We start from the raw sequence: 23559 nt of genomic DNA, 5'->3' as shown, positions 1-23559 counted from the left end.
CGGAACAACCCCTGCATGAAAAACCAAGAGGGGTTTCTGAGCCCAACCAACGTGAAACTGCTTGCTCACATGATGGGTATGCAGGAACATCCCGAAGGACTGGGACTAGCAAGGACAAATGGTATGGGAAGCAACAACTAACTTTAAAAAAATGGGTGTAAAGATTGCTTCCATTAATGTGCGTACCATTAAATCTACTACGCGATGTGTTTCAACCTTGGATTACCTCACCAAGGTCAAAGCTGACCTACTGTTTCTGCAGGAGTGTGGAATACCACACCTCAGCACCTACAGGCAGTGGTCGCGATGGTGGTCCCACGGGCCATCGATCTGGTCGGGGGGTAATGATTGCCGTTCCTCCGGCCTGGGTATTCTGCTGCAGGGAGGTAACTTCACCATCTCCGAAGTTAAGGTGGTGGTGGGCGGTCGCCTGCTCGTAGCAGACGTGATGTACAACGCTCCACTCCGGTTGATCAACGTGTACGCCCCGGTACAACGCAGCGAGCGGCTGACCGTCTTCCAGCATCTCCCACTGCTGCGGCGACGTCCAGGCCGGTCATCCTCGGCGGTGACTTCAACTGCATCATCGATGCAGCTGGACGATCCGGCAGTGATGACAGCAAACTGGACGCTACGTCCAGATTCCTAATAGAAACAGTTAAAGATGCCAAACTGCACGACGTCTTCAGCAAACCTGCAGACGGGGCGCAGCGCAGATACACATGGTCAAGATCGGACAGGTCTGCCCGTTCCAAGATTGACTTCCTGTTTGTGTCCCGTCCCGTCAAGGTCGGATCCACCAACGTCAAGCCGGTGTTCTTCTCCGACCACTGCCTCTTACTGGCCGACTGTCACTTACAGGACGACCAGCGGGTTGGCAGAGGGACATGGAAGCTCAATGCTACACTGCTGACCCCAGAGAACGTTGAGGAACTCAAAAGGGATTACAAAGGTTGGAGGACCGTGAAACCCCTCTGAGTCTCCAGTTCACTGGTGGGAAGCGATTAAGGAGAACATCAAGTGGTTCTTCATCCACAAAGGTGTTCAGAGGGCGAGAGAGAGACAGAGGGAAATGTCCCGACTCCAAAAAAGTATGCAAAATCTGCTCCGGTTGCAGTCAATGGGGGTCGAGGTCAAGGAGGACCTCCAAGAGGTGAAGAGCCAGCAGGCCTCGCTCTTTGCCAAGGAGGCCTCCAAGATCATCTTCCGGTTCAGAGTCCGCTCCATCGAGCAGGATGAGACGTGCTCGCGTTACTTCTCCCTTATATACCTATCTAGCTTCCCCTTAATAGCATCTATACTATTTGCCTCAACTACTCCCTGTTTTAGCGAGTTCCACATTCTGGCCACTCTCTGGGTAAAGGTGTTTCTTCTGAATTCTCCATTTGATTTTTTGTTGACTATCTTATATCGATGGGCTTCAGTTCTGCTTTTCCCGACAATTAAAAATACTTTCTGTATCTACTCTATCAAAACATTGAATATTAAAGACCTCTATTAGGTCACATCTCAGCCTTCTCTTTTCAACAGAAAAGAGGCTCAGCCTGTTCATCTTGGTAAAAGAGTTGTGTTTTTATTTTTGCATCGAGGAGATATCGCTACGGTTCTAAAAACCACTGTAATCTATCACATCATCTATAGCCATTACTTACTTACCTGCTACCTTCTCAGAAACTATTTCTAAAACATTTTTTCACAGGTTGTTTATTCTATCATTCTGAAGTCTAGGGATCCTAAGGCGGCTTGACATCCTATAAATTGGGCATATAGTAATAAACATTTCTGTTGGGACTCCTCAGCAATATTACAATACCAGCTATTTTGTGTACAAACACACACTTCGTTTCAGTTACTGGAATGATTCTTAATGCTGAATGCAAAAGAAATATCAATAAAACCCAATAAAATCTAGTGATAATTCCACATCAATATCACACTGCACATTCAAGTGCTTATCTGTAAGAGTGCCGTGCTTGCATGTACAAGAATGATTGTTTGCCTACGTATGAATGAGTGTGAGATGCCTGAGGGTTGAGGGAAAGGATATGCAATTTCTCGGTATCAGAGTGAGACTGTCCGAGTGGGAGGGACAATGTTGAGTTTCTGTCAAAAGGTTGTGCAGCATATGAGTGGTGTCCAAGCATGCGCGAGTGTGTGTGTGTGTGTGCCTGAGCGATGTGGTTCAATGTTTGTTTTTCAAAGCTGGTTAAGTTTTGCATATGTATCCACAATTCTACTCAAAGAAGCTGCATAAGGACCATTTTACACATTGCGTGTCAGTCATGGCTCACTTGTTGGCACTCTTACCTCTGAGTCAGAAGGTTGTGGTTTTAAGCTCCACTCCAGGGTTTCAGTACCGCAATCTAGGCTGACGCTCCAGTGCTGCTACCTTTTGGATGAGACATTAAACTGAGGCCCCGTCTACCGTCTCAAGTGGATGTAAAAGATCCCATGGTACTATTTTGAAGAAGAGCAGGGGAGTTATCCCTGGTGTCCGGGCCAATATTTATCCCTCAATCAACATAAGAACACAATATCTGGTCTTTATCACATTGCTGTTTATGGGAGTTTGCTGTGCTCAAATTAGCTGCCGTGTTTTGTACAAAAGTGACTGTACTTCAGAAGTACTTCATTGGCTCTAAAGTGGGTTAGGACACCCAGTGGTCATGAAAGGCACTATATAAGTGCAAGTTTGTTTTTTAAAGCTGGGAAATGCCTATGTTTCAAGTACAAAAACAGTGATCCTGATTTTTATCCATCGCTAAAGCAGGGACACCCATAAAATGTACTGCAGATTATAGAAACTTTCTTTGTTCTTAAAGTGTACAAGATGTGATACTGTCAATAACACTAGGATCACACCTGCCAATGCTCTCAAGCACAGACCCTACAGGGCTTTGTGGGGTCGGTGCGAAGGGGTTACCATCGGGCTGGTAGAAACCCATGCTGCTACATGCACCTGCCTGTCCCATTACTCAAAACTCTGGTCATGAATGGGAGGGGGTTTCTGTGCTGTACATTCTATTAAGGGGCAAGCAGACTGAGATTTCCCAACTAAGGTTGAGACCTGGGTGATCTGGGACATTTTTCTGAGCCGTTCTGCCAGATTCCCACCAATGTTAATGGTAGGATTTCAGCAGAACTATTAAGGGAATTCTGCCCCTCTATTTTTAGACTTTGGTGCATTCATGAAAAATTCAGCCAGAGACTTTCCTCCTGTTAAATTACTGGTTAAATTACTGAAACAGTTACTCTACAACTTATCTCTGTTAACCCACTGCATAGGAAACATTCTACTGTGTAGAATGTGGCATTGATTAACAATAAATATCACTAAATGAGAACAAAGTGGTTGGATGTATTAGTACTTTACACTTAGAATTTGTCAGGAAAATCTAATGGTGAAAACTGAATTAGTGAGGATGTTGAGGGAGGTCACATTGACCAGCACATTGCTTGGGTTTACACATAAAGAATAGCTCCTTGTGTGAGTTGTCAGGTTCCTGCAGCTCAGCCTCAGTCAGTGGCTTTAGAGAGAAGAAAACACTAAAAATTATGTGGGAAGTGGGTTATAGACCAACAGATTGAGCTTCTGATGACTGTATAAAATGCTTAAGTTTTGTTCTTGTTTTTTAAAATATCAGAACCATGTAACATCATCTTATTTCATGCATGATTCAAAAGATGATTAAGAAATAGACATGTTTATGTCATGAGTTGCTTAGAGGACAAGCACATCATGGAAAATGAACTAAGTGAAAACTTCACAGGTGCTGCAAGTTATATTGGTATTAAGGAAAGTGGTGTTTTCAAGATGAGCTAATGAAGATCCCAGTCCACGACATGAAGAGGAGCAGTTCTGATCTCTCTTTTAACCAATATCACCAAACAAAGTCTGATTGGTTATTTATCTCATAATTGTTCAAGGGATATTGATGTCGGCAAAATGACTGACATATTCACCTAAATAAGAGTGCTCTTCAAAACAATTCCTTTTGTGTGAAACTTTGAGAACGATGGGATAAGGTGCCTCATAAATGTAAGCATTATGTTGAATTCCATTCCTATTACACTGGTGTAATTTAGTCAACTCGATTAAAAACATTTAAAAAAAAAAATTCCGATTTCAAAATTTTACAATATAAAGAAAGGTGAGGCTCCAACTTAGTTGACAGCTTTTTCTTCCTGAAGATAGTTTGAGTGATTTTTGTAAAAGAAAATGTACTTGGTATTAAATAAGTAATTCTAGACTGACATCTTTATTGGTATTTTACAATAACAGCTCACCATCTCAATGACTGGGCAGAAATCATATGCATTCTACTGTAGTTACAATAGTTATTCTTCTTTCAGTGTTCTCAGCTACATGAGTGGTTTAGTACTGGAAATATCCTTGTTTATTTACACCAGTGATCTTCAATCTGTCAACACCTGGTGACCAGCTCATCCCTCAGGTCATGTAATTCAGCCCAAATTAGCCAGAATGCCCAACTTGTTCTGGTAAATCTTCCACATGTGCAGGCTCCAGGTTAGAATACCCTGTCTGCGTGTTTCAGAAGCAAGGTCTGTCTTGCAGGACGCTTGTCCACCGATTTACACTGTTTGGAGAACATGGTTTAAGTGCCACATCTGGCAGGGTTTGGAAGCTACAATAAATATGGCTTGTTTAACAGGAATTCACTTTCAACCATGAGATGTTCTCTTGCACTTTCCAAAATTCCTTCACCAAAAGGGACACCTATGGGAAAAACAAAATATAATTATCTTTTTGCATAACAATCATGTCAATGCTTCTCTGTGTTGAAAGCATTTCAGTCAAACGCACTGTCCTTTTATTTGTGGAACTTGTTTTCAAATCTAGACCAAAGCGGGGTAGTTACAAATCTGTTAATTGTAAAGTACATATGAGAGGAGAGTGCGTATTCATAACCACTTTCCTAAGGAAGTGGCTCCAAAGCACAAAGCTGCTCCCAATTAGCCAGGCTCACTCAGGCAGACTATAAGAACGGCTGATGTGGGAAACAGAATTGTCACACACTAATGCAAGAAGACAGGACTGTCCAAGCCTACTGTCATGGGCCATTCTATGAATCGATAGAGCTTCATGGGTCACACAAAAGCTCAAATCAATTTTCCTAATCATTTGTATTTTATCTTAAGTTAAGGATACCAACACATCTTAGTGTCCTGATTTAGAATTAATTCAACAATGAGGTAATGGCACTAAAAACAGCCCTTTCAAACCATTTCAAACAGGTCAAACCAGCAAAAAAGAAATACGAACACAAATAGAACTGAGTTGCCTGGGCCAGATCGTTGCCAGGACAAGGGGTTTACATTTGGTCCATAGGTTGAAATTTGGATACTCCTTTGGTAAGGGATTCCTTTTTATATATTTGTAGATGCTTTTACTGTTTGTTCTTGTAGTTCTTGCTATTTTACTCTCATACTCCAATTTCTCCCTCTATTTTTTCATTATCCTCTGCTGATTTCTAAATTTTCCCAATCTTCTGCCCTACCCCTAATCTTTGCAGCATTTTATGCCTTTTCTTTCAATTTGATACCATCCTTAACTTCCTTAGTTAGCCACAGATGGTGTATCCTTCTCATAGAGTCTTCCCTTCTCAATGGTATATATCTTTGTTGGGAGTTATGAAATATCTCCTTAAATGTCTGCCATTGCTGCTCTCCTGTCTTACCTTTTAACTTATTTTCCCAGTCCACTTTAGCCAACACTGTCTTCATACCCTTATAATTTCCTTTAAGTTTAAGACACTAGCTTCAAACCCAAACTTCTTGCCCTCAAATTGACTGTGAAATTCTATCATGTTATGATCATTCTTGCCCAGAGGATCCTTTGCTATGAGGTCATTTATTAATCCTGTCCCATTACACATTATCAAGTCTAAAATAGCTTGCTTCTGCTTGCTTCCAGAACATATTATTCGAAGAAACTGTCCCTAATACACTCTATGAACACATCCTCCAGGCTACCTTTGCTAATTTGATTAGTCCAATCTATAATAAGGTTAAAATTGCCCATGATTATTCCAGTAGCTTTCCTACAAGCCCCCATTATTTCTTGATTTATATTGTGTCCAACGGTGTAGCTACCATTAGGGGTCCTATAAACTACTTCCACCAGTGACTTTCCTTTGCTATTTCCTACTCTCCACCCAAACAGATTCTACATCTTGATCTTCTGAGCCAAGGTCATTTCTCACTACTGTACTGATCTCATCCTTTATTAACAGAGCTAGGCCACCTCCTTTTCCTTTCTTCCTATCCTTCCAAAATGTCAAATACCCTTGAATATAGTTTCCAGCTTTGGTTACCTTGCAACCACGTCTCTGTAACAGCTATCATATCATACCCATTTATTTCTATTTGTGCCAACAATTCATCCATCGTGTTATGAATGCTGTGTGCATTCAGATAAAGAGCCTTTAATTCTGTCTTTTTACTATTTTTCCCTTCCGACCTTATTTGCTGGTGTACTTTTATGTTTGTACGCTCTGTCCCTTCCTGTCACACTCTGGTTATTCATTACCCATACCACTACCTTGCACTATTGACTTGTCCTTTCTTCTTAACTTTCTAAATTTTCCCTCACCTGAAACCCACCCCCCTCCAACTATTTACTTTTAAAGCCCTCTCTATAGCCTTAGTTATACAATTCACCAGGACACTTTTTGAGATCTCTTGCAAATCTGTTGCTATTGTTCCCAGAATCTTATTAATGTCCCTTTCTTTCTAACTGGCTTTTTTCTGTACAATCAAGGCAACAGCATCTCTTACAGCTTTTGGAACTGTTACTCTTAAGCTGAAGAGTTCAGAAGAGTTAATTTACACAGTCATCCACAGTCTCTGCACAAACAGGCTCAATTAATTGAATGGATTTTCCATGCAGCCCTGTGACGTTCTATTTGACATCCAATTTCTGATGTTGAAAAGGAAGATGTCAACATCACCTCAAACATTGTTCAGCTTGGATGAACAGCTACTAGTTCTCTCATTTAAAGAAACAGTGTGTAGAATCAGAGGATATGGCACAGGAGGCCGCCATTCGGGCCATCATGCCTGTGCCAGCTCTTTGGCAGAGCTATCCAATTAATCCCATGCCCCTGCCCTGTAAATATTTTCTCCTTAAAATATTTATCCAATTTGCTTTTGAAAGTCAGTTCTGAATCAGCTTCCATCACTCAGGCAGTGAATTCCAGATTACAACAATGTCGCTGTGTAAACTATTTTCCCTCAAATCACCTCTGGTTCATTTGCCAATCATCTTAAATTTCTGTCCTCTGGTTACCTACCCTTCTGTCACTAGAAACAGTTTCTCCTTATTTACTCTATCAAATCTTCTCTTAACCTCTTCTCTAAGGTGAAGAACAGTAGCTTATCCAATCTTTCCACATAACTGAAGTCCCTCATCCCTGGTACCATTGTAGTAAATCTCTTCTCCACCTTCTCTAAGGCCTTGACATCCTTCCTGAAGTGTGGTGCCCAGAATTGTACACAGTAATCCAGCTGAGGCTTGAGTAAAGGTTCAACATAACTTCCTTGTTTTGGTACTCAGTGCCTCTTTCAATAAAGCTAAGGATGTCACATGCCTTTTTAACAGCTTTCCCAACTTGGCCTGTTACCTTTAACAATTTGTGTGCACACACACAGATTTTTTTTTTTATTTCCAAAATATACTTTATTCATAAAAATCTGTAAAAGTTACATTGCCAAACAGTTTCAAACAGCAGCAAAAAATACAAACATTGCAAGGGAGATCAGTTTCCTTCAATACTATCATGTTTCTTCACAACCCTTCCATTTCACTATTGTCATGCCAATTACAGTTTTACATTTACAGCAAATGAAAATATTAACGATACAGTTCGAGGGGTTTCCCATGGATCCAGCCCCTCAGTTCAGCTTGGTGGGGGGACCTTACACTGTGGTCTTTCCCCATTGAGCCTTTGCTGCGGCTGCCCCAAGCTTTAGTGCGTCCCTCAGCACGTAGTCCTGGACCTTGGAATGTGCCAGTCTGCAACATTCGGTGGTGGACAACTCTTTGCGCTGGAAGACCAGCAAGTTTCGGGCAGACCAAAGGGCGTCTTTCACCGAATTGATAGTCCTCCAGCAGCAGTTGTTGTTTGTCTCGGTGTGCGTCCTGGGAACAGCCCGTAGAGCACAGACTCCTGTGTTACAGAGCTGCTTGGGATGAACCTCGACAAAAACCACTGCATCTCTTTCCACACCTGCTTTGCAAAGACACATTCCAGGAGGAGGTGGGCGACCGTCTCTTCCCGACCACAGCCACCGCGGGGGCATTGTGCGGAGGGGGCGAGACTTCGGGTGTGCATGAAGGAGCTGACGGGGAGGGCCCTTCTCACCACCAGCCAAGCTACGTCTTGGTGCTTGTTTGAAAGTTCTGGTGATGAGGCATTCCGCCAAATGACTTTGACGGTCTGCTCGGGGAACCATCCGACAGGATCCACCGTCTCCTTTTCCCGTAGGGCCTTGAGGACATTCCGTGCAGACCACTGCCTGATGGACCGGTGGTCAAAGGTGTTTTCCTGCAGAAACTGCTTCACGAAGGATAGGTGGTACGGCACGGCCCAATTGCATGGAGCGTTCCGCGGCAATGTGACCAAGCCCATCCTTCGCAACACCGGGGACAGATAGAACCGTAGTGACACTTGGAGTTTGCGTACTGGAGGTCTACACACAGCTTGATGCAGCCGCACACGAAGGTGGTCATCGGGATGAGGGCCACGTTGGGTACATTTTCCCCGCCCTTGTCCAGAGATTTGAACATCGTGTCCCTTCGGACCCGGTCCATTTTAGATCCCCAGATGAAGTGGAAAATGGCTCGGGTGACTGCCACAGCGCAGGAGTGGGGTATGGGCCAGACCTGCGCCACGTACAGCAACAACGTGAGCGCCTCGCACCTGATGACCAGGTTCTTACCCACAATGGAGAGAGATCGCTGCCCCCACATGCCCAACTTTTGTCGTACCTTGGCTACTCGCTCCTCCCATGTTTTGGTGCACGCCCCGGCCCTTCCGAACCATATCCCCAGCACCTTCAGGTAATCTGACCTGGCGGTGAAGGGGACAAAGGATCGGTCAGCCCAGTTCCTAAAGAACATGGCCTCGCTCTTGCCGTGGTTAACTTTGACTCCTGAGGCCAGTTCGAACTGGTCGCAGATGCTTATCAGTCTGCGCACAGACAGCGGATCCGAGCAGAAGACGGCGACGTCATCCATGTACAGGGAGGTTTTAACCTGAGTGCCTCCGCGGCCTGGGATTGTCACCCCTCTTATGCTCGTATCCTTCCTAATAGACTCAGCAAAGGGTTCAATACAGCAAACAAACAAGACCGGGGAGAGAGGACAGCCCTGTCTGACTCCAGATTTGATCGGGAAACTTTCCGATTCCCACCCGTTGATTGAGACTGCGCTACTGATGTTTGTGTAGATTGCAGATTCCCTCCCCAAACCCCATTTTGGAAAGCACGCAGATATCTCTGTTCCTGCTCCCCCTTTAAAATTGTCCCATTATGTTTACATTGCCTCTCCTCATACTTCCTACCAAAATGTATCACTTCACACTTGTGTTAAATTGAATCTGCCAATCTGTCTATGTCCTCCTGAAGTCTGTTACTTTCCTCCTCATTGTTTACTATATTCTAAAGATTTGCGTCATCTGTAAACTTTGAAGTGATGCCCTGTATATCTAAGTCCAGGTCATTAATATACATCAAAAAGAGCAGTGGTCCCAATACTGACCCCTGGGGAACACCACTGTATACTTCACGCTAATCTGAAAAACAACTTTTCACCACTACTCTTTGTTTTATGTGGACGGCACAATGTACAAAAACTTACTTGAACAAATTAGGACTGGAGAACGCTAAAGAAACGATGAACAACATGCATTGTACATCAGTAAAAATGAAAGTACTGGGTAGCATGAAACCTCTGTTTAAAAAAAAAACTGACCGTCCCTCCCTTTTTGAAGACTCTAACTGTGCTGATGCACATCCCATGCGTGCTGAACCTCCTCCACCTTCTCAACCAAGTGGCTAGTCTTTGGGTGCAATGCCAGTCAGAGCATACAGCCAGGCCATCTAACCAAGAAATGCAGCACATCTCAGCCTGGTCCTATCCTCAGTCCGCATCCCAGCAAGATCACCTCCCTAGTCAGAATGTCGAGGCCAGCTGCGACTCTAAAGCTAATTTGGCAGAGACTAGGATGGGGACCCAGGTTTAGTACAACACTGAGTGGCTTTACGTACTAGGCCCATCAGGAAGCTAATGTCTATAAAAGTATGCAAGTACTTTCTAGAAGATACAGTGCTTTATTTAAGTGTTTCTAAGCATTGCCAATGGCTCTGCAGCAAAGGCACAAGTTTGTAACCCATTTAAATGATCTGTAAATTTCTCTCTATATTTTCCCCCAGAAAAATCTGACAGTAGAGGAATAAGATCTTCATATTATTAGAAGGTGCTCTGACACTTACCAACCAATATAGCACTGGCAGAGGTTCTCGTGGGATGTCGCCTGTTTAATTAGCAGCTCCACTTGAGTGGGGACGTCTAAGGTCTCATCATGTGCAAAATCACGACCTGAAATAAAACCCAGAAGAAATTTTAGATGGTGTATATGTTAATCTCATTATAAACACTGTGTAAATAAGAGAGCTTCTTAAATTTGATGTCAGATTTTGTCTTTTAAAGAAATACTTCTGTAAGCAGATTCCAAAGTGAGAAATTCAAATACTTAATACATTTGAATAAAAGGAATGACAATCCTGAATATATAGACCACACTTTTTTTTTTTAAGATGGCGGGGTGGTGAATATGCAATCAGCCAGTCAGCTGTTCAAAGCAAATTGCAATTTAAAAAATGGAGATTTAAATTTTGGAAATTAAAAAAGCCTGGTGAAAAATGGAGGAATTTCAATACTTAAACATATTTTGATAATATATTAAAAACCTTATTTCTATGTGCAATTCCACTGTCAATGTTTTATGTTTTAAATGCCCATGTCTACATTTTTAATGAAACGGCCTCTTTAAACTTCCCTCCCATCAATCCAGCAGCACCATTGGCTGGAGGGTGTAATTATAAAAGGAATAAGTTTGTACAGGTAGTTTCCATTATAAATGTGGACATAGGAATTTATAATGGAAATATGAAAATGGGCAGAATTTATGACTGACTGAATTATGGTGACTGAATTACCTCTGCATGACCTGGCCCCGTTTTCCTCAGCTGGAGAACCTTGCTTTTTTTTTTATTTATTCATTCCCATGATATTGGTATAGCCTGCTCATTCCGAATTGTTGCTGAGGTGGTGGCGGTGACAGCTGAGTGGCTTGCTGGACCATTTCACAGCCAGTTCAGAGTGAACCAAATTGTCATAAGTCAGGAGTCATATACAGGCCAAACTTGATAAGAACAGCAGATTTTTTTTTTTAATTCATTCATGGGATGTGGGTGTCGCTGGCTAGGCCAGCATTTATTGCCCATCCCTAATTGCCCTTGAGAAGGTGGTGGTGAGCTGCCTTCTTGAACAGCTGCAATCCATGTGGGGTAGGTACACCCACAGTGCTGTTAGGGAGTTCCAGGATTTTGACCCAGAGGCAGTGAAAGAACGGCAATATAGTTCCAAGTCAGGATGGTGTGTGGCTTGGTGGGGAAGTTGCAGTTGGTGGTGTTCCCATGCATTTTCGAGGTGGTAGAGGTCGCGGGTTTGGAAGGTGCTGTCTAAGGAGCCTTGGTGCATTGCTGCAGTGCATCTTGTAGATGGTACACACTGCTGCCACTGTGCGTCAGTGGTGGAGGGAGTGAATGTTTGTGGATGGTGTGCCAATCAAGGGGGCTGCTTTGTCCTGGATGGTGTCGAGCTTCTTGAGTGTTGTTGGAGCTGCACCCATCCGGGCAAGTGGAGAGTATTCCATCCTGACTTGTGCCTTGTAGATGGCGGACACGCTTTGGGGAGTCAGGAGCTGAGTTACTTGCCGCAGGATTCCTAGCCTCTGACCTGCTCTTGTAGCCACGGTACTTATATGGCTACTCCAGTTCAGTTTCTGGTCAATGGTAGCCCCTAGGATGTTGATATTGGGGGATTCAGCGATGGTAATGCCACTGAATGTCAAGGGGAGATGGTTACATTCTCTCTTATTGGAGATGGTCATTGCCTGGCACTTGTGTGGTGCGAATGTTACTTGCCACTTATCAGCCCAAGCCTGGATATTGTTCAGATTTCCTTCTCGAAATCCTTAAAGTACATGAGTGATTACGACAATCTGGCAGTTACACGGTCACCATTACTGATACTAGCTTTTTATTCCAGATTTATATAACTAACCGAATTTAAATCCTCCAAGTGTTGTGGTGGGATTTGAATTCATGTCTCGAGACTTCTGGATTACTGGCCCATGAGAATAACTACTATCCTACCATTCCCATATACCAAATGACCATACTCGGTCTTAATTCTCCACGTGCAATGCCAGAGAAGATCAACTAATGATGCATTAAAATTTTGCAAAGAGCATAAATTTCCCATAAAGTCACATTTACTTCATCTATTTTGATAACATTTCTGTTGCTAGAATACAGCTTACCCTCTAATTCACTCTGAACAATGCCATGAGAGCTCAGCCAGTTATATATTCTATCTATAATCAGACGCACAAACATACAAAGGCTAATGAATCCTGACGCATATCCATGTCTATGCAAGATGCTTTACTCGGAGGTGGAAGATAAAACTACTTCGGCCACATCACATGAAAACCTATTTGATCTCTGATACATGCACAGTTAGTTCCCTTGTATTGCAGGTAAACCACGTGATCATATGATCAACTGTATTTTCAACATAACACCATTGATCTGTAATGACCAATTTTCTGAAGTAAATGCAAGGTAACTTGTGAGTGAACAGTTTAACCACCAACTGACTCTGTTCCATGACTAACACTGAAGAAACACCTTCTTTGTGACAGTTATACTGCAAGCATAATGGAACTAAATGTACTGATTTTATTCAAAATGTACTGTGTAAAATAAGATGAAAGTGTAGTGTTTACTTTTCTCTGTTAATCCTTGTATTCATTGCATTGTTTTGTCAACCAGATGTCAGCTTGAGTCAGCGCTAGCACTCTTAGGCTTGAGTCAAAAGGTTGTGGATCCAAGCCCCATTCCAGGAATTGAGAGCATAATCTAGGCTGACATGTCTGTGCAATACTGTAATGTTGGAATGGCCATCGGATGAGACGGTAAACCAAGGGTTCGTCTACCTGTTCAGGTGGACGTACAAAATCTCATGGCACAATGCCTTGCCAATAGTCATACCTCAAATAACACCACTAAGCACAGATAAAGTGGTTACTCATTGCATTCCTGTTTGTGTGACCTTGCTCTGCGGAAATTGGTTGTCATGTTTATCTACATAGCAGCTATTACACAAAGAGTAATTAACTGGCTATGGAGAGCCCTATGTACATGTAAGATGCTATATGACTGCAAGGTCGGAATTTAACGCCCTCCCAAAGAGTGGGAAGGTGGCAGGTGGGGGGCGAAAATTGGAGCGGGAGGCTTGGGGGACCCTTCCTGACCTGTTCGCAGCTCCGCCACCCTGTGCCCGATGGAGGGCCGTCCCTGATGCCCCAACCACCCAACATGCCCCCCCCCGTTTCCCCAATCAACCACCCTTGCCTCGCTGGGGCCCGACCGATCCACCCCAGTGAGGAATCAAAACCTACCTGTGTTCCGGGGCTCCTTGACAACTTCTTCGCGATGCTGGGTGCAGTCCCAGCAGTGGCTACCGCTAACAGCTGCTGCCCGCTCTTTGGTCAGCAGCTCTATTAGGCAGGACTTCCTGCCTCAAGCGGGTTTAAGTCCCGCCTCAGACCAATTAAAGCCCGGGGACACGCAAAATATGGGTCGAATCCCCAGGCCAGGCGGAAGTGGGTTCGCCACCGACTTTTTGGTTGGTGGAAGGCTTCCGTTCGCCTAGGGTAAAATCCCGGCCTAGGTCTTTTTTGACAGAATACCTCTGTCAAGGACAGTTGGTTTTATGTTGTACTTAGAATAAGCTGTCAAAAAGAGAATTTAAATAAAGAAAAAAATCAAGAAATCACATACCAGTTGGAAAATATAATGAAATGTTAGTGACCAATCTTACCTGTGAGTTTGTCTCTGACTCGATTAATGATCTGAATTGCCTTTTTGTTCAGGGCCTCAGGTTGCACCAAACCATCCCCAACTGAAAAAGAGAACGATTAAATATGGGAGAATGTGGACAGTAGTAGTGGCCTCTAGTGCTGTCACGGTTCACACATGCCGAAATGGCACTTTATTTTTATTCGTTCTTGGGATATGAGCATCACTGGCAAGGCCAAAATTTATTGCCTATCCCTACTCATCTTTGACAATGTGGTAGTGAGCCACCGCCTTCAACCACTGCAGTCCATGTGGTGTAGGCACACCCACAGTACTGTCAGGGATTTTTACCCAGCGAGAGTGAAGGACTGGCAAAATAGTTCCAAGTCAAGATGGTGTACGACTTGCAAGGAAATTTGCAAGTGGTGGTGTTTCCATGCAACTCCTGCCCTTGGCCTTGTAGCTGGTAGAGGTCACGGGTTTGGAAGGTGCTGTTGTAGGAACCTTGGCGAGTTGCTATGTGCTATGTATCATCACACCCACATTATTACTGAACTGTACGCAGTCAGAAATCAAAAAGTAAATGTGTTTCTGTTAAAGCCCATGTTTCTGTTCTATTTCCCTTTTTTAAAGAAATGATCAGCTACACAGGCCTGCCATTGCTATATTTATATTTTGCAAACACCCCAGGAGGTGGCAACTAGATTTAAAAAGAGTCCTTTAAGTTCAAGCTGGAATGTTTCAAACATGAACAGTGATATATTACTGAGCACAGTGAGGCCATCCTGACCTCATACTTGCTCGTTTATTTTATAACATATGTGTAAAAACAAATGTATTTTTTGTCATTTTAATAGTAGAACTATTAAACATAACTTAGAAGATACTAAATTAAAAGGTAGTAACAAAGTTTTGTATCCAAATATATCGATTCATAATATTAAAGACAACTTACTAAAGGAATGGATGGATTCAGGCACGGTAGTACCTGGTTTCTTGTGTGTAGTTTCCCCAAGTTCTACTCCATCCAACAATTCTGAAACACAAATTGAACAACTATGTCAGAAAAGCAGCATCATAACAAAAGTAAAATACTGTGGATGCTGGAAATCTGAACTAAAACAGGAAGTGCTGGAAATACTCAGCAGATCTGGCAGCATCTGTGGAGAGAGAAATGGAGTTAATGTTTCAGGTCTGTGACCTTTCATCCGAAAAGCAGGACTCTGGGTACTGGTGGAGAAAGTTTGATATATAAATAGAAAAATCCTACAAACACTAAGCTGTCAGCATCTGAAAAGAAAAAAGATACGCTCCCAATTGAAGTGAGAAATTTCATCAGCACTCAGGGAGGACATGATTAGACTTGACTCTGTCAGCCCTCAAGCAAATAAATAGCCCAACCATACACATTGTTTAAGCTCATGCATAAATCGTAACTACTCGAGTGATGTAGCAGGGCTGGGGGTCCTTAGCGTTCCTGGGACCTAAACAAACAAATCAACATCTTGGAGAGGAGATTTGAGAATGCATAAGGAAACTGGCAGGACTCTGTTTCTTTCTCATTCCCCATGCACACCCCCAAAATATACTGTGGACTGAAGAACACTGACACCAACTAACAAATAAAGTACCTCTGAGTGATTGTAACTGAAAACAGGGTTACTCACCGGCTGTTTGACTGGTTGAGTATGAATCTGTCCTTGTCCTGGAACGTTTGTTACCTTTAATGTTTGCTGGAGAAGGGAAAGAATATTTTAGGGCTATTTAACTGTATACAGTGCACGGTTTTTCATCAATAGCTAATCCAACAACTTGTATTAATATAGCACCTTTAACCCAATAAAATTTCCGAAGGCACTTGAGAGAGCGTTATAAAGCAAAATCTGACACCGAGCCACATAAGGCGATATTAGGATAGATGGCCAAAAGCTTGGTCAAAGTGGTAGGTTTTAAGGAGTGCCTTAAAGAAGGAAAAAGAAGTATAGAGGGATTTAGCGAGATAATTCCAGTGGTTAGGACACAGGCAGCTTAAAGGGATGGCCACCAATGGTGGAGCAATTAAAATCAAGAATGCTCAAGAGGTCAGAATTAGATGAGCGTAGATATCTCAGAGGGTTGTGGGGCTGGAGGAGATTACAGAGATTGGGAGGAGCGAGGTCATGGAGAGATTTGAAAATAAGGATGAGAATTTTAAATTCCAAGGTATTGCTTGACCAGGAGCCAATGTAGGTTAGCAAGCACAGAGGTTTTGGGTGAACAGGATTTGCATTGGACTAGTCAAGTCGAGAGGTAACAAAGGCATGAATGAGGGTTTCAGCAACGGATGAGCTAAGGCAATCTATGCATACAGTATTTTTTTAAAAAGAAAGCTCAAATTACTCCTCTAGTTCCAATTGTTTTGAAAACTAACGCTAAGTGCTGCTAGAGATACTTCTGGACGCATGTGTTGGGAGATTAGAACCATTTATTACAATTATTCACCTTTATTTCCATTCTGCACTGAGTTGCTTGATCTCGACTCAGGTGGCAGGAAGGATGCTTTAACTAGGTTCAGTGACCCTGGGTTAAGGGAGGGAAAATAGTTATGGTCCCACTACGAATCATGATCCAGTGATAATTGCCTGCATGTGGATGTTGGGCGTGGGTAGGATCAGGGTTCGTTATCATTTTCCCCCTCAATACTGTTTTTGTCTAGACATGTAAAATACCATTTGAGTGAGGCGGAAGGCTCCTGTGGTACCATACCCCAGCAAGTCAAAGCCATCAGAAGGGAGGACACTATTGGCCAAAATAAGATTTTACATATGTAGTAATTTATTATATTTGCAAGTATTACTTGTCTACACATTTTTGCCATGGATTCATGTCAAACTTCCATTATAAGTTCCCGTGTCCAAGTTTATAATGGAAACTGCCTATACAAACTTGTCACGCTGCAATTAAGTCTTCTCGCCATTACTGGCACTGTAGCATCAATTTTGCATCTCTCAGCTACCCTGCACTGCACAGAAACTCTTACTTTCCAAACAAATTCTATGCTTTTATTTATTTTTAATTTGAGATACAGCACTGAAACAGGCCCTTCGGCTCACCGAGTCTGTGCCGACCATCAATCACCCATTTATACTAATCCTACACTAATCCCATATTCCTACCACATCCCCATCTTCCCTATATTCTCCTACCACCTACCTATACTAGGGGCAATTTATAATGGCCAATTTACCTATCAACCTGCAAGTCTTTGGCTGTGGGTGGAAACCGGAGCACCCGGTGAAAACCCACGCGGTCACAGGGAGAACTTGCAAACTCCGCACAGGCAGTACCCAGAACTGAACCCGGGTCGCTGGAGCTGTGAGGCTGCGGTGCTAACCACTGCACCACTGTGCCACCCTAGTTGCAGTGAGTTTTTCTATTTAACCATGAATTATATTAAATCAAAGTTTTATATAAAAATAAGGACAGAATATTTGACTTGAAAATGGGCACTGTATTAGATTTGTGCTCCCTGATCTAATTATCCTCCATTCCCGCTTCATCTGGAAACTATACTTGATTTTGATTCTCCACTGGTAATGCCACAGGAGATCAATGAATCTTAAAAAATGTTCATTTAAGTATCTGAATGTGATGTAATTGTTAATTTAACACCTAACTGTTCAATAATTAGTACTGTCTGACCAATGCATATAAACCTAGATAATGGAGGAATATGCTTTCTGACTGGTTTTGTTCCCAAATGGAGGCAAATGCACTTGAATTAAATCAATCATTCTGTGTGCTTCCTTGGACATACAAGCATCAACCTGTTTAAAAAAATTAATGAGACAGCGCCTGTTAGAAATTATACCCACAGTGGTTTCTGACCACCAATCCAAAATGCTATTTGCTTGCATAATTGCTTAGCATATTTAAAAGAGGAAGGTGGCAACATCATTTTTCTACACTAATACATACCATATAAATGCAATTAGCTATTGATGTCATCATTTGGTTAACCTTGGAGATTCCTGTGCTGAGGTTACCTCAAACAATGGCTTCCAACAACCTCATGAATTTCTTACCCTGGATCTTAAAAGGTCTCTAAAATCTTCCAGAATACTCACTATCCATCAGCCTCCAGTTTAACAAGGGATCATAAACAAAGGCCTCTAGTACAGCCATGACGCTGTCCCTGTGCTCCCGAAGCACTTCCATCACTGTGTGACACGTGATTCGATAGTTCCCATCCAATCCTGTTACCTGCAAAACAGCAACAAGGGACATAAAGACAGCTTGTAGGAACGGAATATCAATGGAGCAATTGTGCAGTAAAACAATGAATGTTGACTGTCCATTGCCTGGGTCAGAAGGTTGTGCATTCAAGTCCCACTCCAGAGAGTTGAGCACATAATCCAGGCTGACATTCCAGTGTAGTACTGAGGGAGTGTTGCACTTGCAGATGTGCCATCTTTCAGATGAGATGTTAAACTGAGGCTCTGTCTGCCCTCACAGATGGATGAAAAAGCAGGGGAGTTACCTCAGTGTCCTGGTCAATATTTTTACCTCAATCAACAAACAAAACAGATTATTTGGTCATTATCACATTGCTGATTGTGGGACCTTGCTGTGCACAAATTGGCTGCTATGTTTCTTACATTATAATAGTGATTACACTTCAAATGTAATTAATTGGTTATAAATCACTTTCAGAAGTCTTAAGAGCATGAAAGGTGCTATTGTTACGACCAAGGTGGGAGTAATACACTGTTAATTCAGTCCCACTACTCCCCAGGTCACAGCATATCAAGAAAGTTTCCCACCTACTGAAGAATAACCAAATTAGACACCATCTGTCCCCCAGAATAAAGCACACCAAACCAGGTTTCTTTAAACAACAACAACAACATTAGCTATTTATTAGAAAAGAAATAAGTCTTAACTACTAACGAGATAAATCTATATATGAATTTTTTGAAAAACTCCTTTGTCTTTCTAACCCTCAAGCACACATACATACATTCAAAAACTGGTTAACCGGGAAAAAAGGATTTTTCAGTTTACAGCTATTTCTTAGGAATAAAAAGGAAAAAATAAAATAATTGAGTTTGCCATGTTCTGGTAGGATGTTTTCAGGTTGGGCGAGGTGTCCCAGAGTTGAATAGTCGGATGCCACTCAAAGTCTCTCCAGGCTAAGTTGATGAACAGTCTGTGATGAGTAGGCGTTCACGGCAACTTAACCGTAGCAGGCGTCACATAGTTCTTCCATCAGGGGTGTAGCAACAGGTCTGCTCATGTCAACAGCAGTCTAGCAATAGAAGAATTCTTCATATTTCAGGATTTCTTAGAGCACAGGAGGCAGCAGGAACCAAACTGGATAGAGGGTATCTTCTCAGGAGATGTAGGATTCCTTTACAGAGAGAGAGGTAACACTTTTCTGGGTCTTCCTCTCTTGCTCCAGGCAGGTCAAAGCAAAGATTTCAAATGCCTGCTCTTTTGTCCAAGTCACTGGCGTTTTAAAGGGTCCAAAGTGAAAAAAACCTTCCTGAACATGGTCACATGTCCAGACACAGCATTTCTTGTCATTCAAAAAAAAATTGCTCTGAGGAAGGCCAAATCCCTGTGGTTTCCTTGAAATTGCTGGCTTTCCTGTCCTTGTACAAGTTCAACTTCCTTTCAAAGCACCCAGAAAGTTCAACTTTTGTTATGACCTTCCTTTCAAAACATTGCAGAAATTCCAACTATTTGCAGGTGTTTTAAATGCCCACTGAACATCCTTTTTTCAGTTTTTTTAAAAACACAGAGACGTCCAAGATTTTGGTACAAAAATAAAACCTTTTGTAACACTATATCAATGCAGTGGTACTGGAGACGCTTTGCTGATGCCTTCCCTGCATAAAGAAAATAATTCATAAAGGTTTTCCTGCCTCTGATAGGAGAGAAAACCTTAACAATTAAGCTAGGCTTCTCTGATATTAATACATTTGTAGAATAAAATGTCTTGATCGGTCATCGATGTTATGAATGTTGAGTTTAGAACCATAGAAAGTTTATGGCACAGAAAGAGACCACTTGGCCCATTGTGTCTGCCGGCTGAAAAATGAGCCACCCAGCCTAATTCTACCTTCCAGCATTTGGTCCGTAACCCTGCAGGTTACGGCACTTGAGGCGCGTATCTAGATGCCTTTCAGGCAGTGAGACCCCTACCACCTTCTGGGTGAAAAAACCTTTCCTCATCTCCCCTCTAATCTTTCTATCAGTCACTTTAAATCTATTCCCCCTAATCACTGACTTCTCTGCTAAGGTAAATAGACCCTTCACATCCACTCGATCCAGGCTCCCCACCATTTTGTAAATTTCAATTAAATCTCCCCTCAGCCTTCTCTGTTCCAAGGAGAACAACCCCAGCCTATCTAATCTTTTCCCAAGGCTGCATTTTTCCAGTCCTGGCAACATCCTCGTAGATCTCCTCTGCAGCCTCTCGAGTGGAATTACATCCTTTCTGTAATGAGGGGACCAGAACTGCACACAGTACTCAATTCGTGGCCTAACTAATGATTTACAATGTTCCAGCGTGACCTCCCTGCTCTTGTATTCTGTATGTCGGCTAATAAAGGAAAGGAAATAATAAAGAAAATATGCCTTCTTAACCACCTGTCCTGCTACCTTCAGGCCTCTGTGGACATTCACTCCAAAGTCCCTCATTTCCTCTACACCTCTCAGTATTCTCCCATTAATCGTGTATTCCTTTGCCTTGTTTGACCTCCCCAAATGCATCACCTCACACTTCTCCAGGTTGAATTCCATTTCCTACTTTTCTGCCCATTGCTATCCTCCTCGCATTCTACCACAAGGCCAATTTTTGTGTCGTTTGCAAACCTCTTGATCATACCCCCTCCATTTACGTCCGAATCATGAATATATACCACAAGCAGGAGACCGAGTACTGAGACCCGCAGAACGCCACTGGAAACAGCCTTCCAGTCGCAAAAATACCCGTCCACAATTACCGTTCGTTTCCTGCCGCTGACCCAATTTTGTATCCACCTTGCTACATTTCCCTGGATCCCATGGGGACTTTTTTTTGGACCAGTCTGCCATGTGGGACCTTGTCAAAAGCCCTGCTAAAATCCATGTAGACCACATCAACTGCACTAACCTCATCTATCTTCCTTGTTACTTCTTCAAAAAATTCAAATTAGTCAGATAAGATCTCCCTTTAACAAATCCATATTGACTATCCTTGATTAATCCATGCCCTTCAAAGTGACAGTTTATCCTGTCTCTCAGAATTGATTCCAATAATTTGTCCACTACTGAGGTTAGGTTGACTGGCCTGTAATTATTCGGTCTATCCCTTGCTTCCTTTTTAAACATAGGTAGAATGTTAGCAGTCCTCTAATCCTCCGCCACCACACCTGTATCGAGTGGGGACTGGAAATCATATTTCATTCTTTCTCATTTGCCAAGTCTCTGTCTGCTTTCATACAGGATAGTTTCTAATTTTATTTGGTCTGATATGATTGGTAAATAGCCTTTCAATTATCTGTCCAATCACATTGCTCCAAAAATAATTCTATTCAATCACATTGCAGTAAAATAATTGCAGAGCTACAGCTGTCATGACCCAGGCTTAGAGAGGGTGGTCCTTTAAATGTTGTGGATTATCATATGTCCCTGGGAATAAAATGGCAGAAAATATTGACATGATCCAGGAACACCATTTAAAGCACACTGCTCTATAGATCCCCATGGCCTCCACAAACCACAGGTTCAATTAAAGGAACATACTTCTTGCTCTACACTCACATCCACCTCTGCCTGGGCTCTATTCTAGACTTAATTATATTTCTTCCTTTTGTAAATCAAGCCACCTCCCCAACAGGTAGCCCCAATATCCACAACCATTCTGAACCAAAACCTTAGTCTGGTCTTCAACCAGACTCACTTCCCCCATACTGGCCCTGGTAGACAAAACCAGATCTCTTCCTCAACCTGCACAACATACTATCAGAAATGTGCCAGTTTTATTATACATATAACATATTAATATTATTTAAATATGATTAATATTCATAGTTCTGCTTTCCTAAACATTAGGCAAATTAATAATTCATTAAAATGTGCATTTATATAGCACCTTTCACATCTTTAGGACATCCCAAAGCATTTTGCAGCCAATTAATTACTTTTGAAGCATAGTCACTGTTGTCACGTGGACAAATTTGGCAACCAATTTGTACCCAGCAAGATCCCACAAACAGCAGCTAACTAATGAGCAGTTAATCTGTTTTTAATCTGGCAATGTTGGCTGAGGAATAAATGTTGTCTAGGTCACTGGGAGAGTTACCTGCTTTTCTTTGAATAGCACCATGTGATCTTTTATGTCCACCTGATAGGGCAGAAGGGGCCGCGGTTTAACATCATCAGAAAGACAGCACCTCCGACAATGCAGCACTCCTTCAGTACTGCACAGAAGTAAAATTCAGATGCACTCACTTTCTATAAAATACTAACAATTCACAAGTGAACAATTTTAAAAATCATGTATGAGAAAGCTAGATTTCTCCTGCTGATTTTTCTGATGAAATAACCTAGCCTCTTCCCACAGTGAGTAGTCAAGTAGCTATCAATCTAGAGATACTTCCAATAATAGCCAGCTTCTAACTGACCTGAACAACTTACAACAATTTATATTTATATAGCACCATTAACAGAATAGAAGTCCCAAGGTGCTTCACAAGAACATTATTAAAAAAAATGACACTGAGCCACATGAGGAGATATTAGGTCAAAGCTTGGTCAAAGAGTTAGGTTTTAAGAAATGTCTTAAAGAAGGAAAGCGAGGTAGAGAGGTGGAGGGATGTGGGGAGGGAATTCCAGAGCTTAGAGCCGAGGCAACTAAAAACATGGCCAACAATAGTGGAGCGATTAAAACTGGGGATACTCAAGAGGCCAGAATTAGAGGAGCGCAGATATCCCGGAGGATTGTAGGGTTGGAGGAGATTACAGAGATAGGGAAAGGCGAGGCCATGGAGGGATTTGAAAATTAGGATGAGGATTTTAAAATCAAGACGTGCTTGACTGGGAGCCAATTTTGGTCAGCGAGCACTGGAGAGGTAGATGAACAGGACTTGGTGCATGCTAAGACACGGGGAGCAGAATTTTAGATTAACTCAAGTTTACGGTGGGTAGAACTTAAAAGGTTCTCTATTAGTATAGCTTTTCTGAGGAATTTCCATGTAAACAAAGTTCCTGCCCTGATATTGATTACACACAGTAATTTTCTGCAAAACTGACTGGTGTGGGTGAGTGACCAGCCAGGAGTGCATTGCAATAGTCAAATCTAGCAGTAACAAAGACATGAATGAGGGTTTCAGCAGCAGATGAGTTGAGACTGGCGATGTT

At 42.4% G+C, this 23559-nt stretch overlaps 1 protein-coding gene across 1 annotated transcript in view; it reads right to left on the bottom strand.

The window, feature by feature from the left end:
* Nucleotides 1–4240: 4240 nt before the first annotated feature.
* mtor (mechanistic target of rapamycin kinase) overlaps nucleotides 4241–23559 on the bottom strand; it is a 432694-nt gene continuing 413375 nt past the window's right edge. Inside the window, 6 exon segments of the mRNA XM_068017001.1 lie at nucleotides 4241–4738; nucleotides 10516–10621; nucleotides 14195–14275; nucleotides 15128–15208; nucleotides 15840–15905; nucleotides 18279–18414. Coding sequence (XP_067873102.1) covers nucleotides 4723–4738; nucleotides 10516–10621; nucleotides 14195–14275; nucleotides 15128–15208; nucleotides 15840–15905; nucleotides 18279–18414 — 486 coding nt within the window. The 3' untranslated portion in view covers nucleotides 4241–4722.

Source organism: Heterodontus francisci, chromosome 37 (genome assembly GCF_036365525.1).
Source record: "Heterodontus francisci isolate sHetFra1 chromosome 37, sHetFra1.hap1, whole genome shotgun sequence".
Classification (NCBI taxonomy): Eukaryota; Metazoa; Chordata; class Chondrichthyes; order Heterodontiformes; family Heterodontidae; genus Heterodontus; species Heterodontus francisci.
The sequence above is the reverse complement of the archived record's forward strand: the minus strand, read 5'-3'. Positions and strand labels throughout refer to the sequence as shown.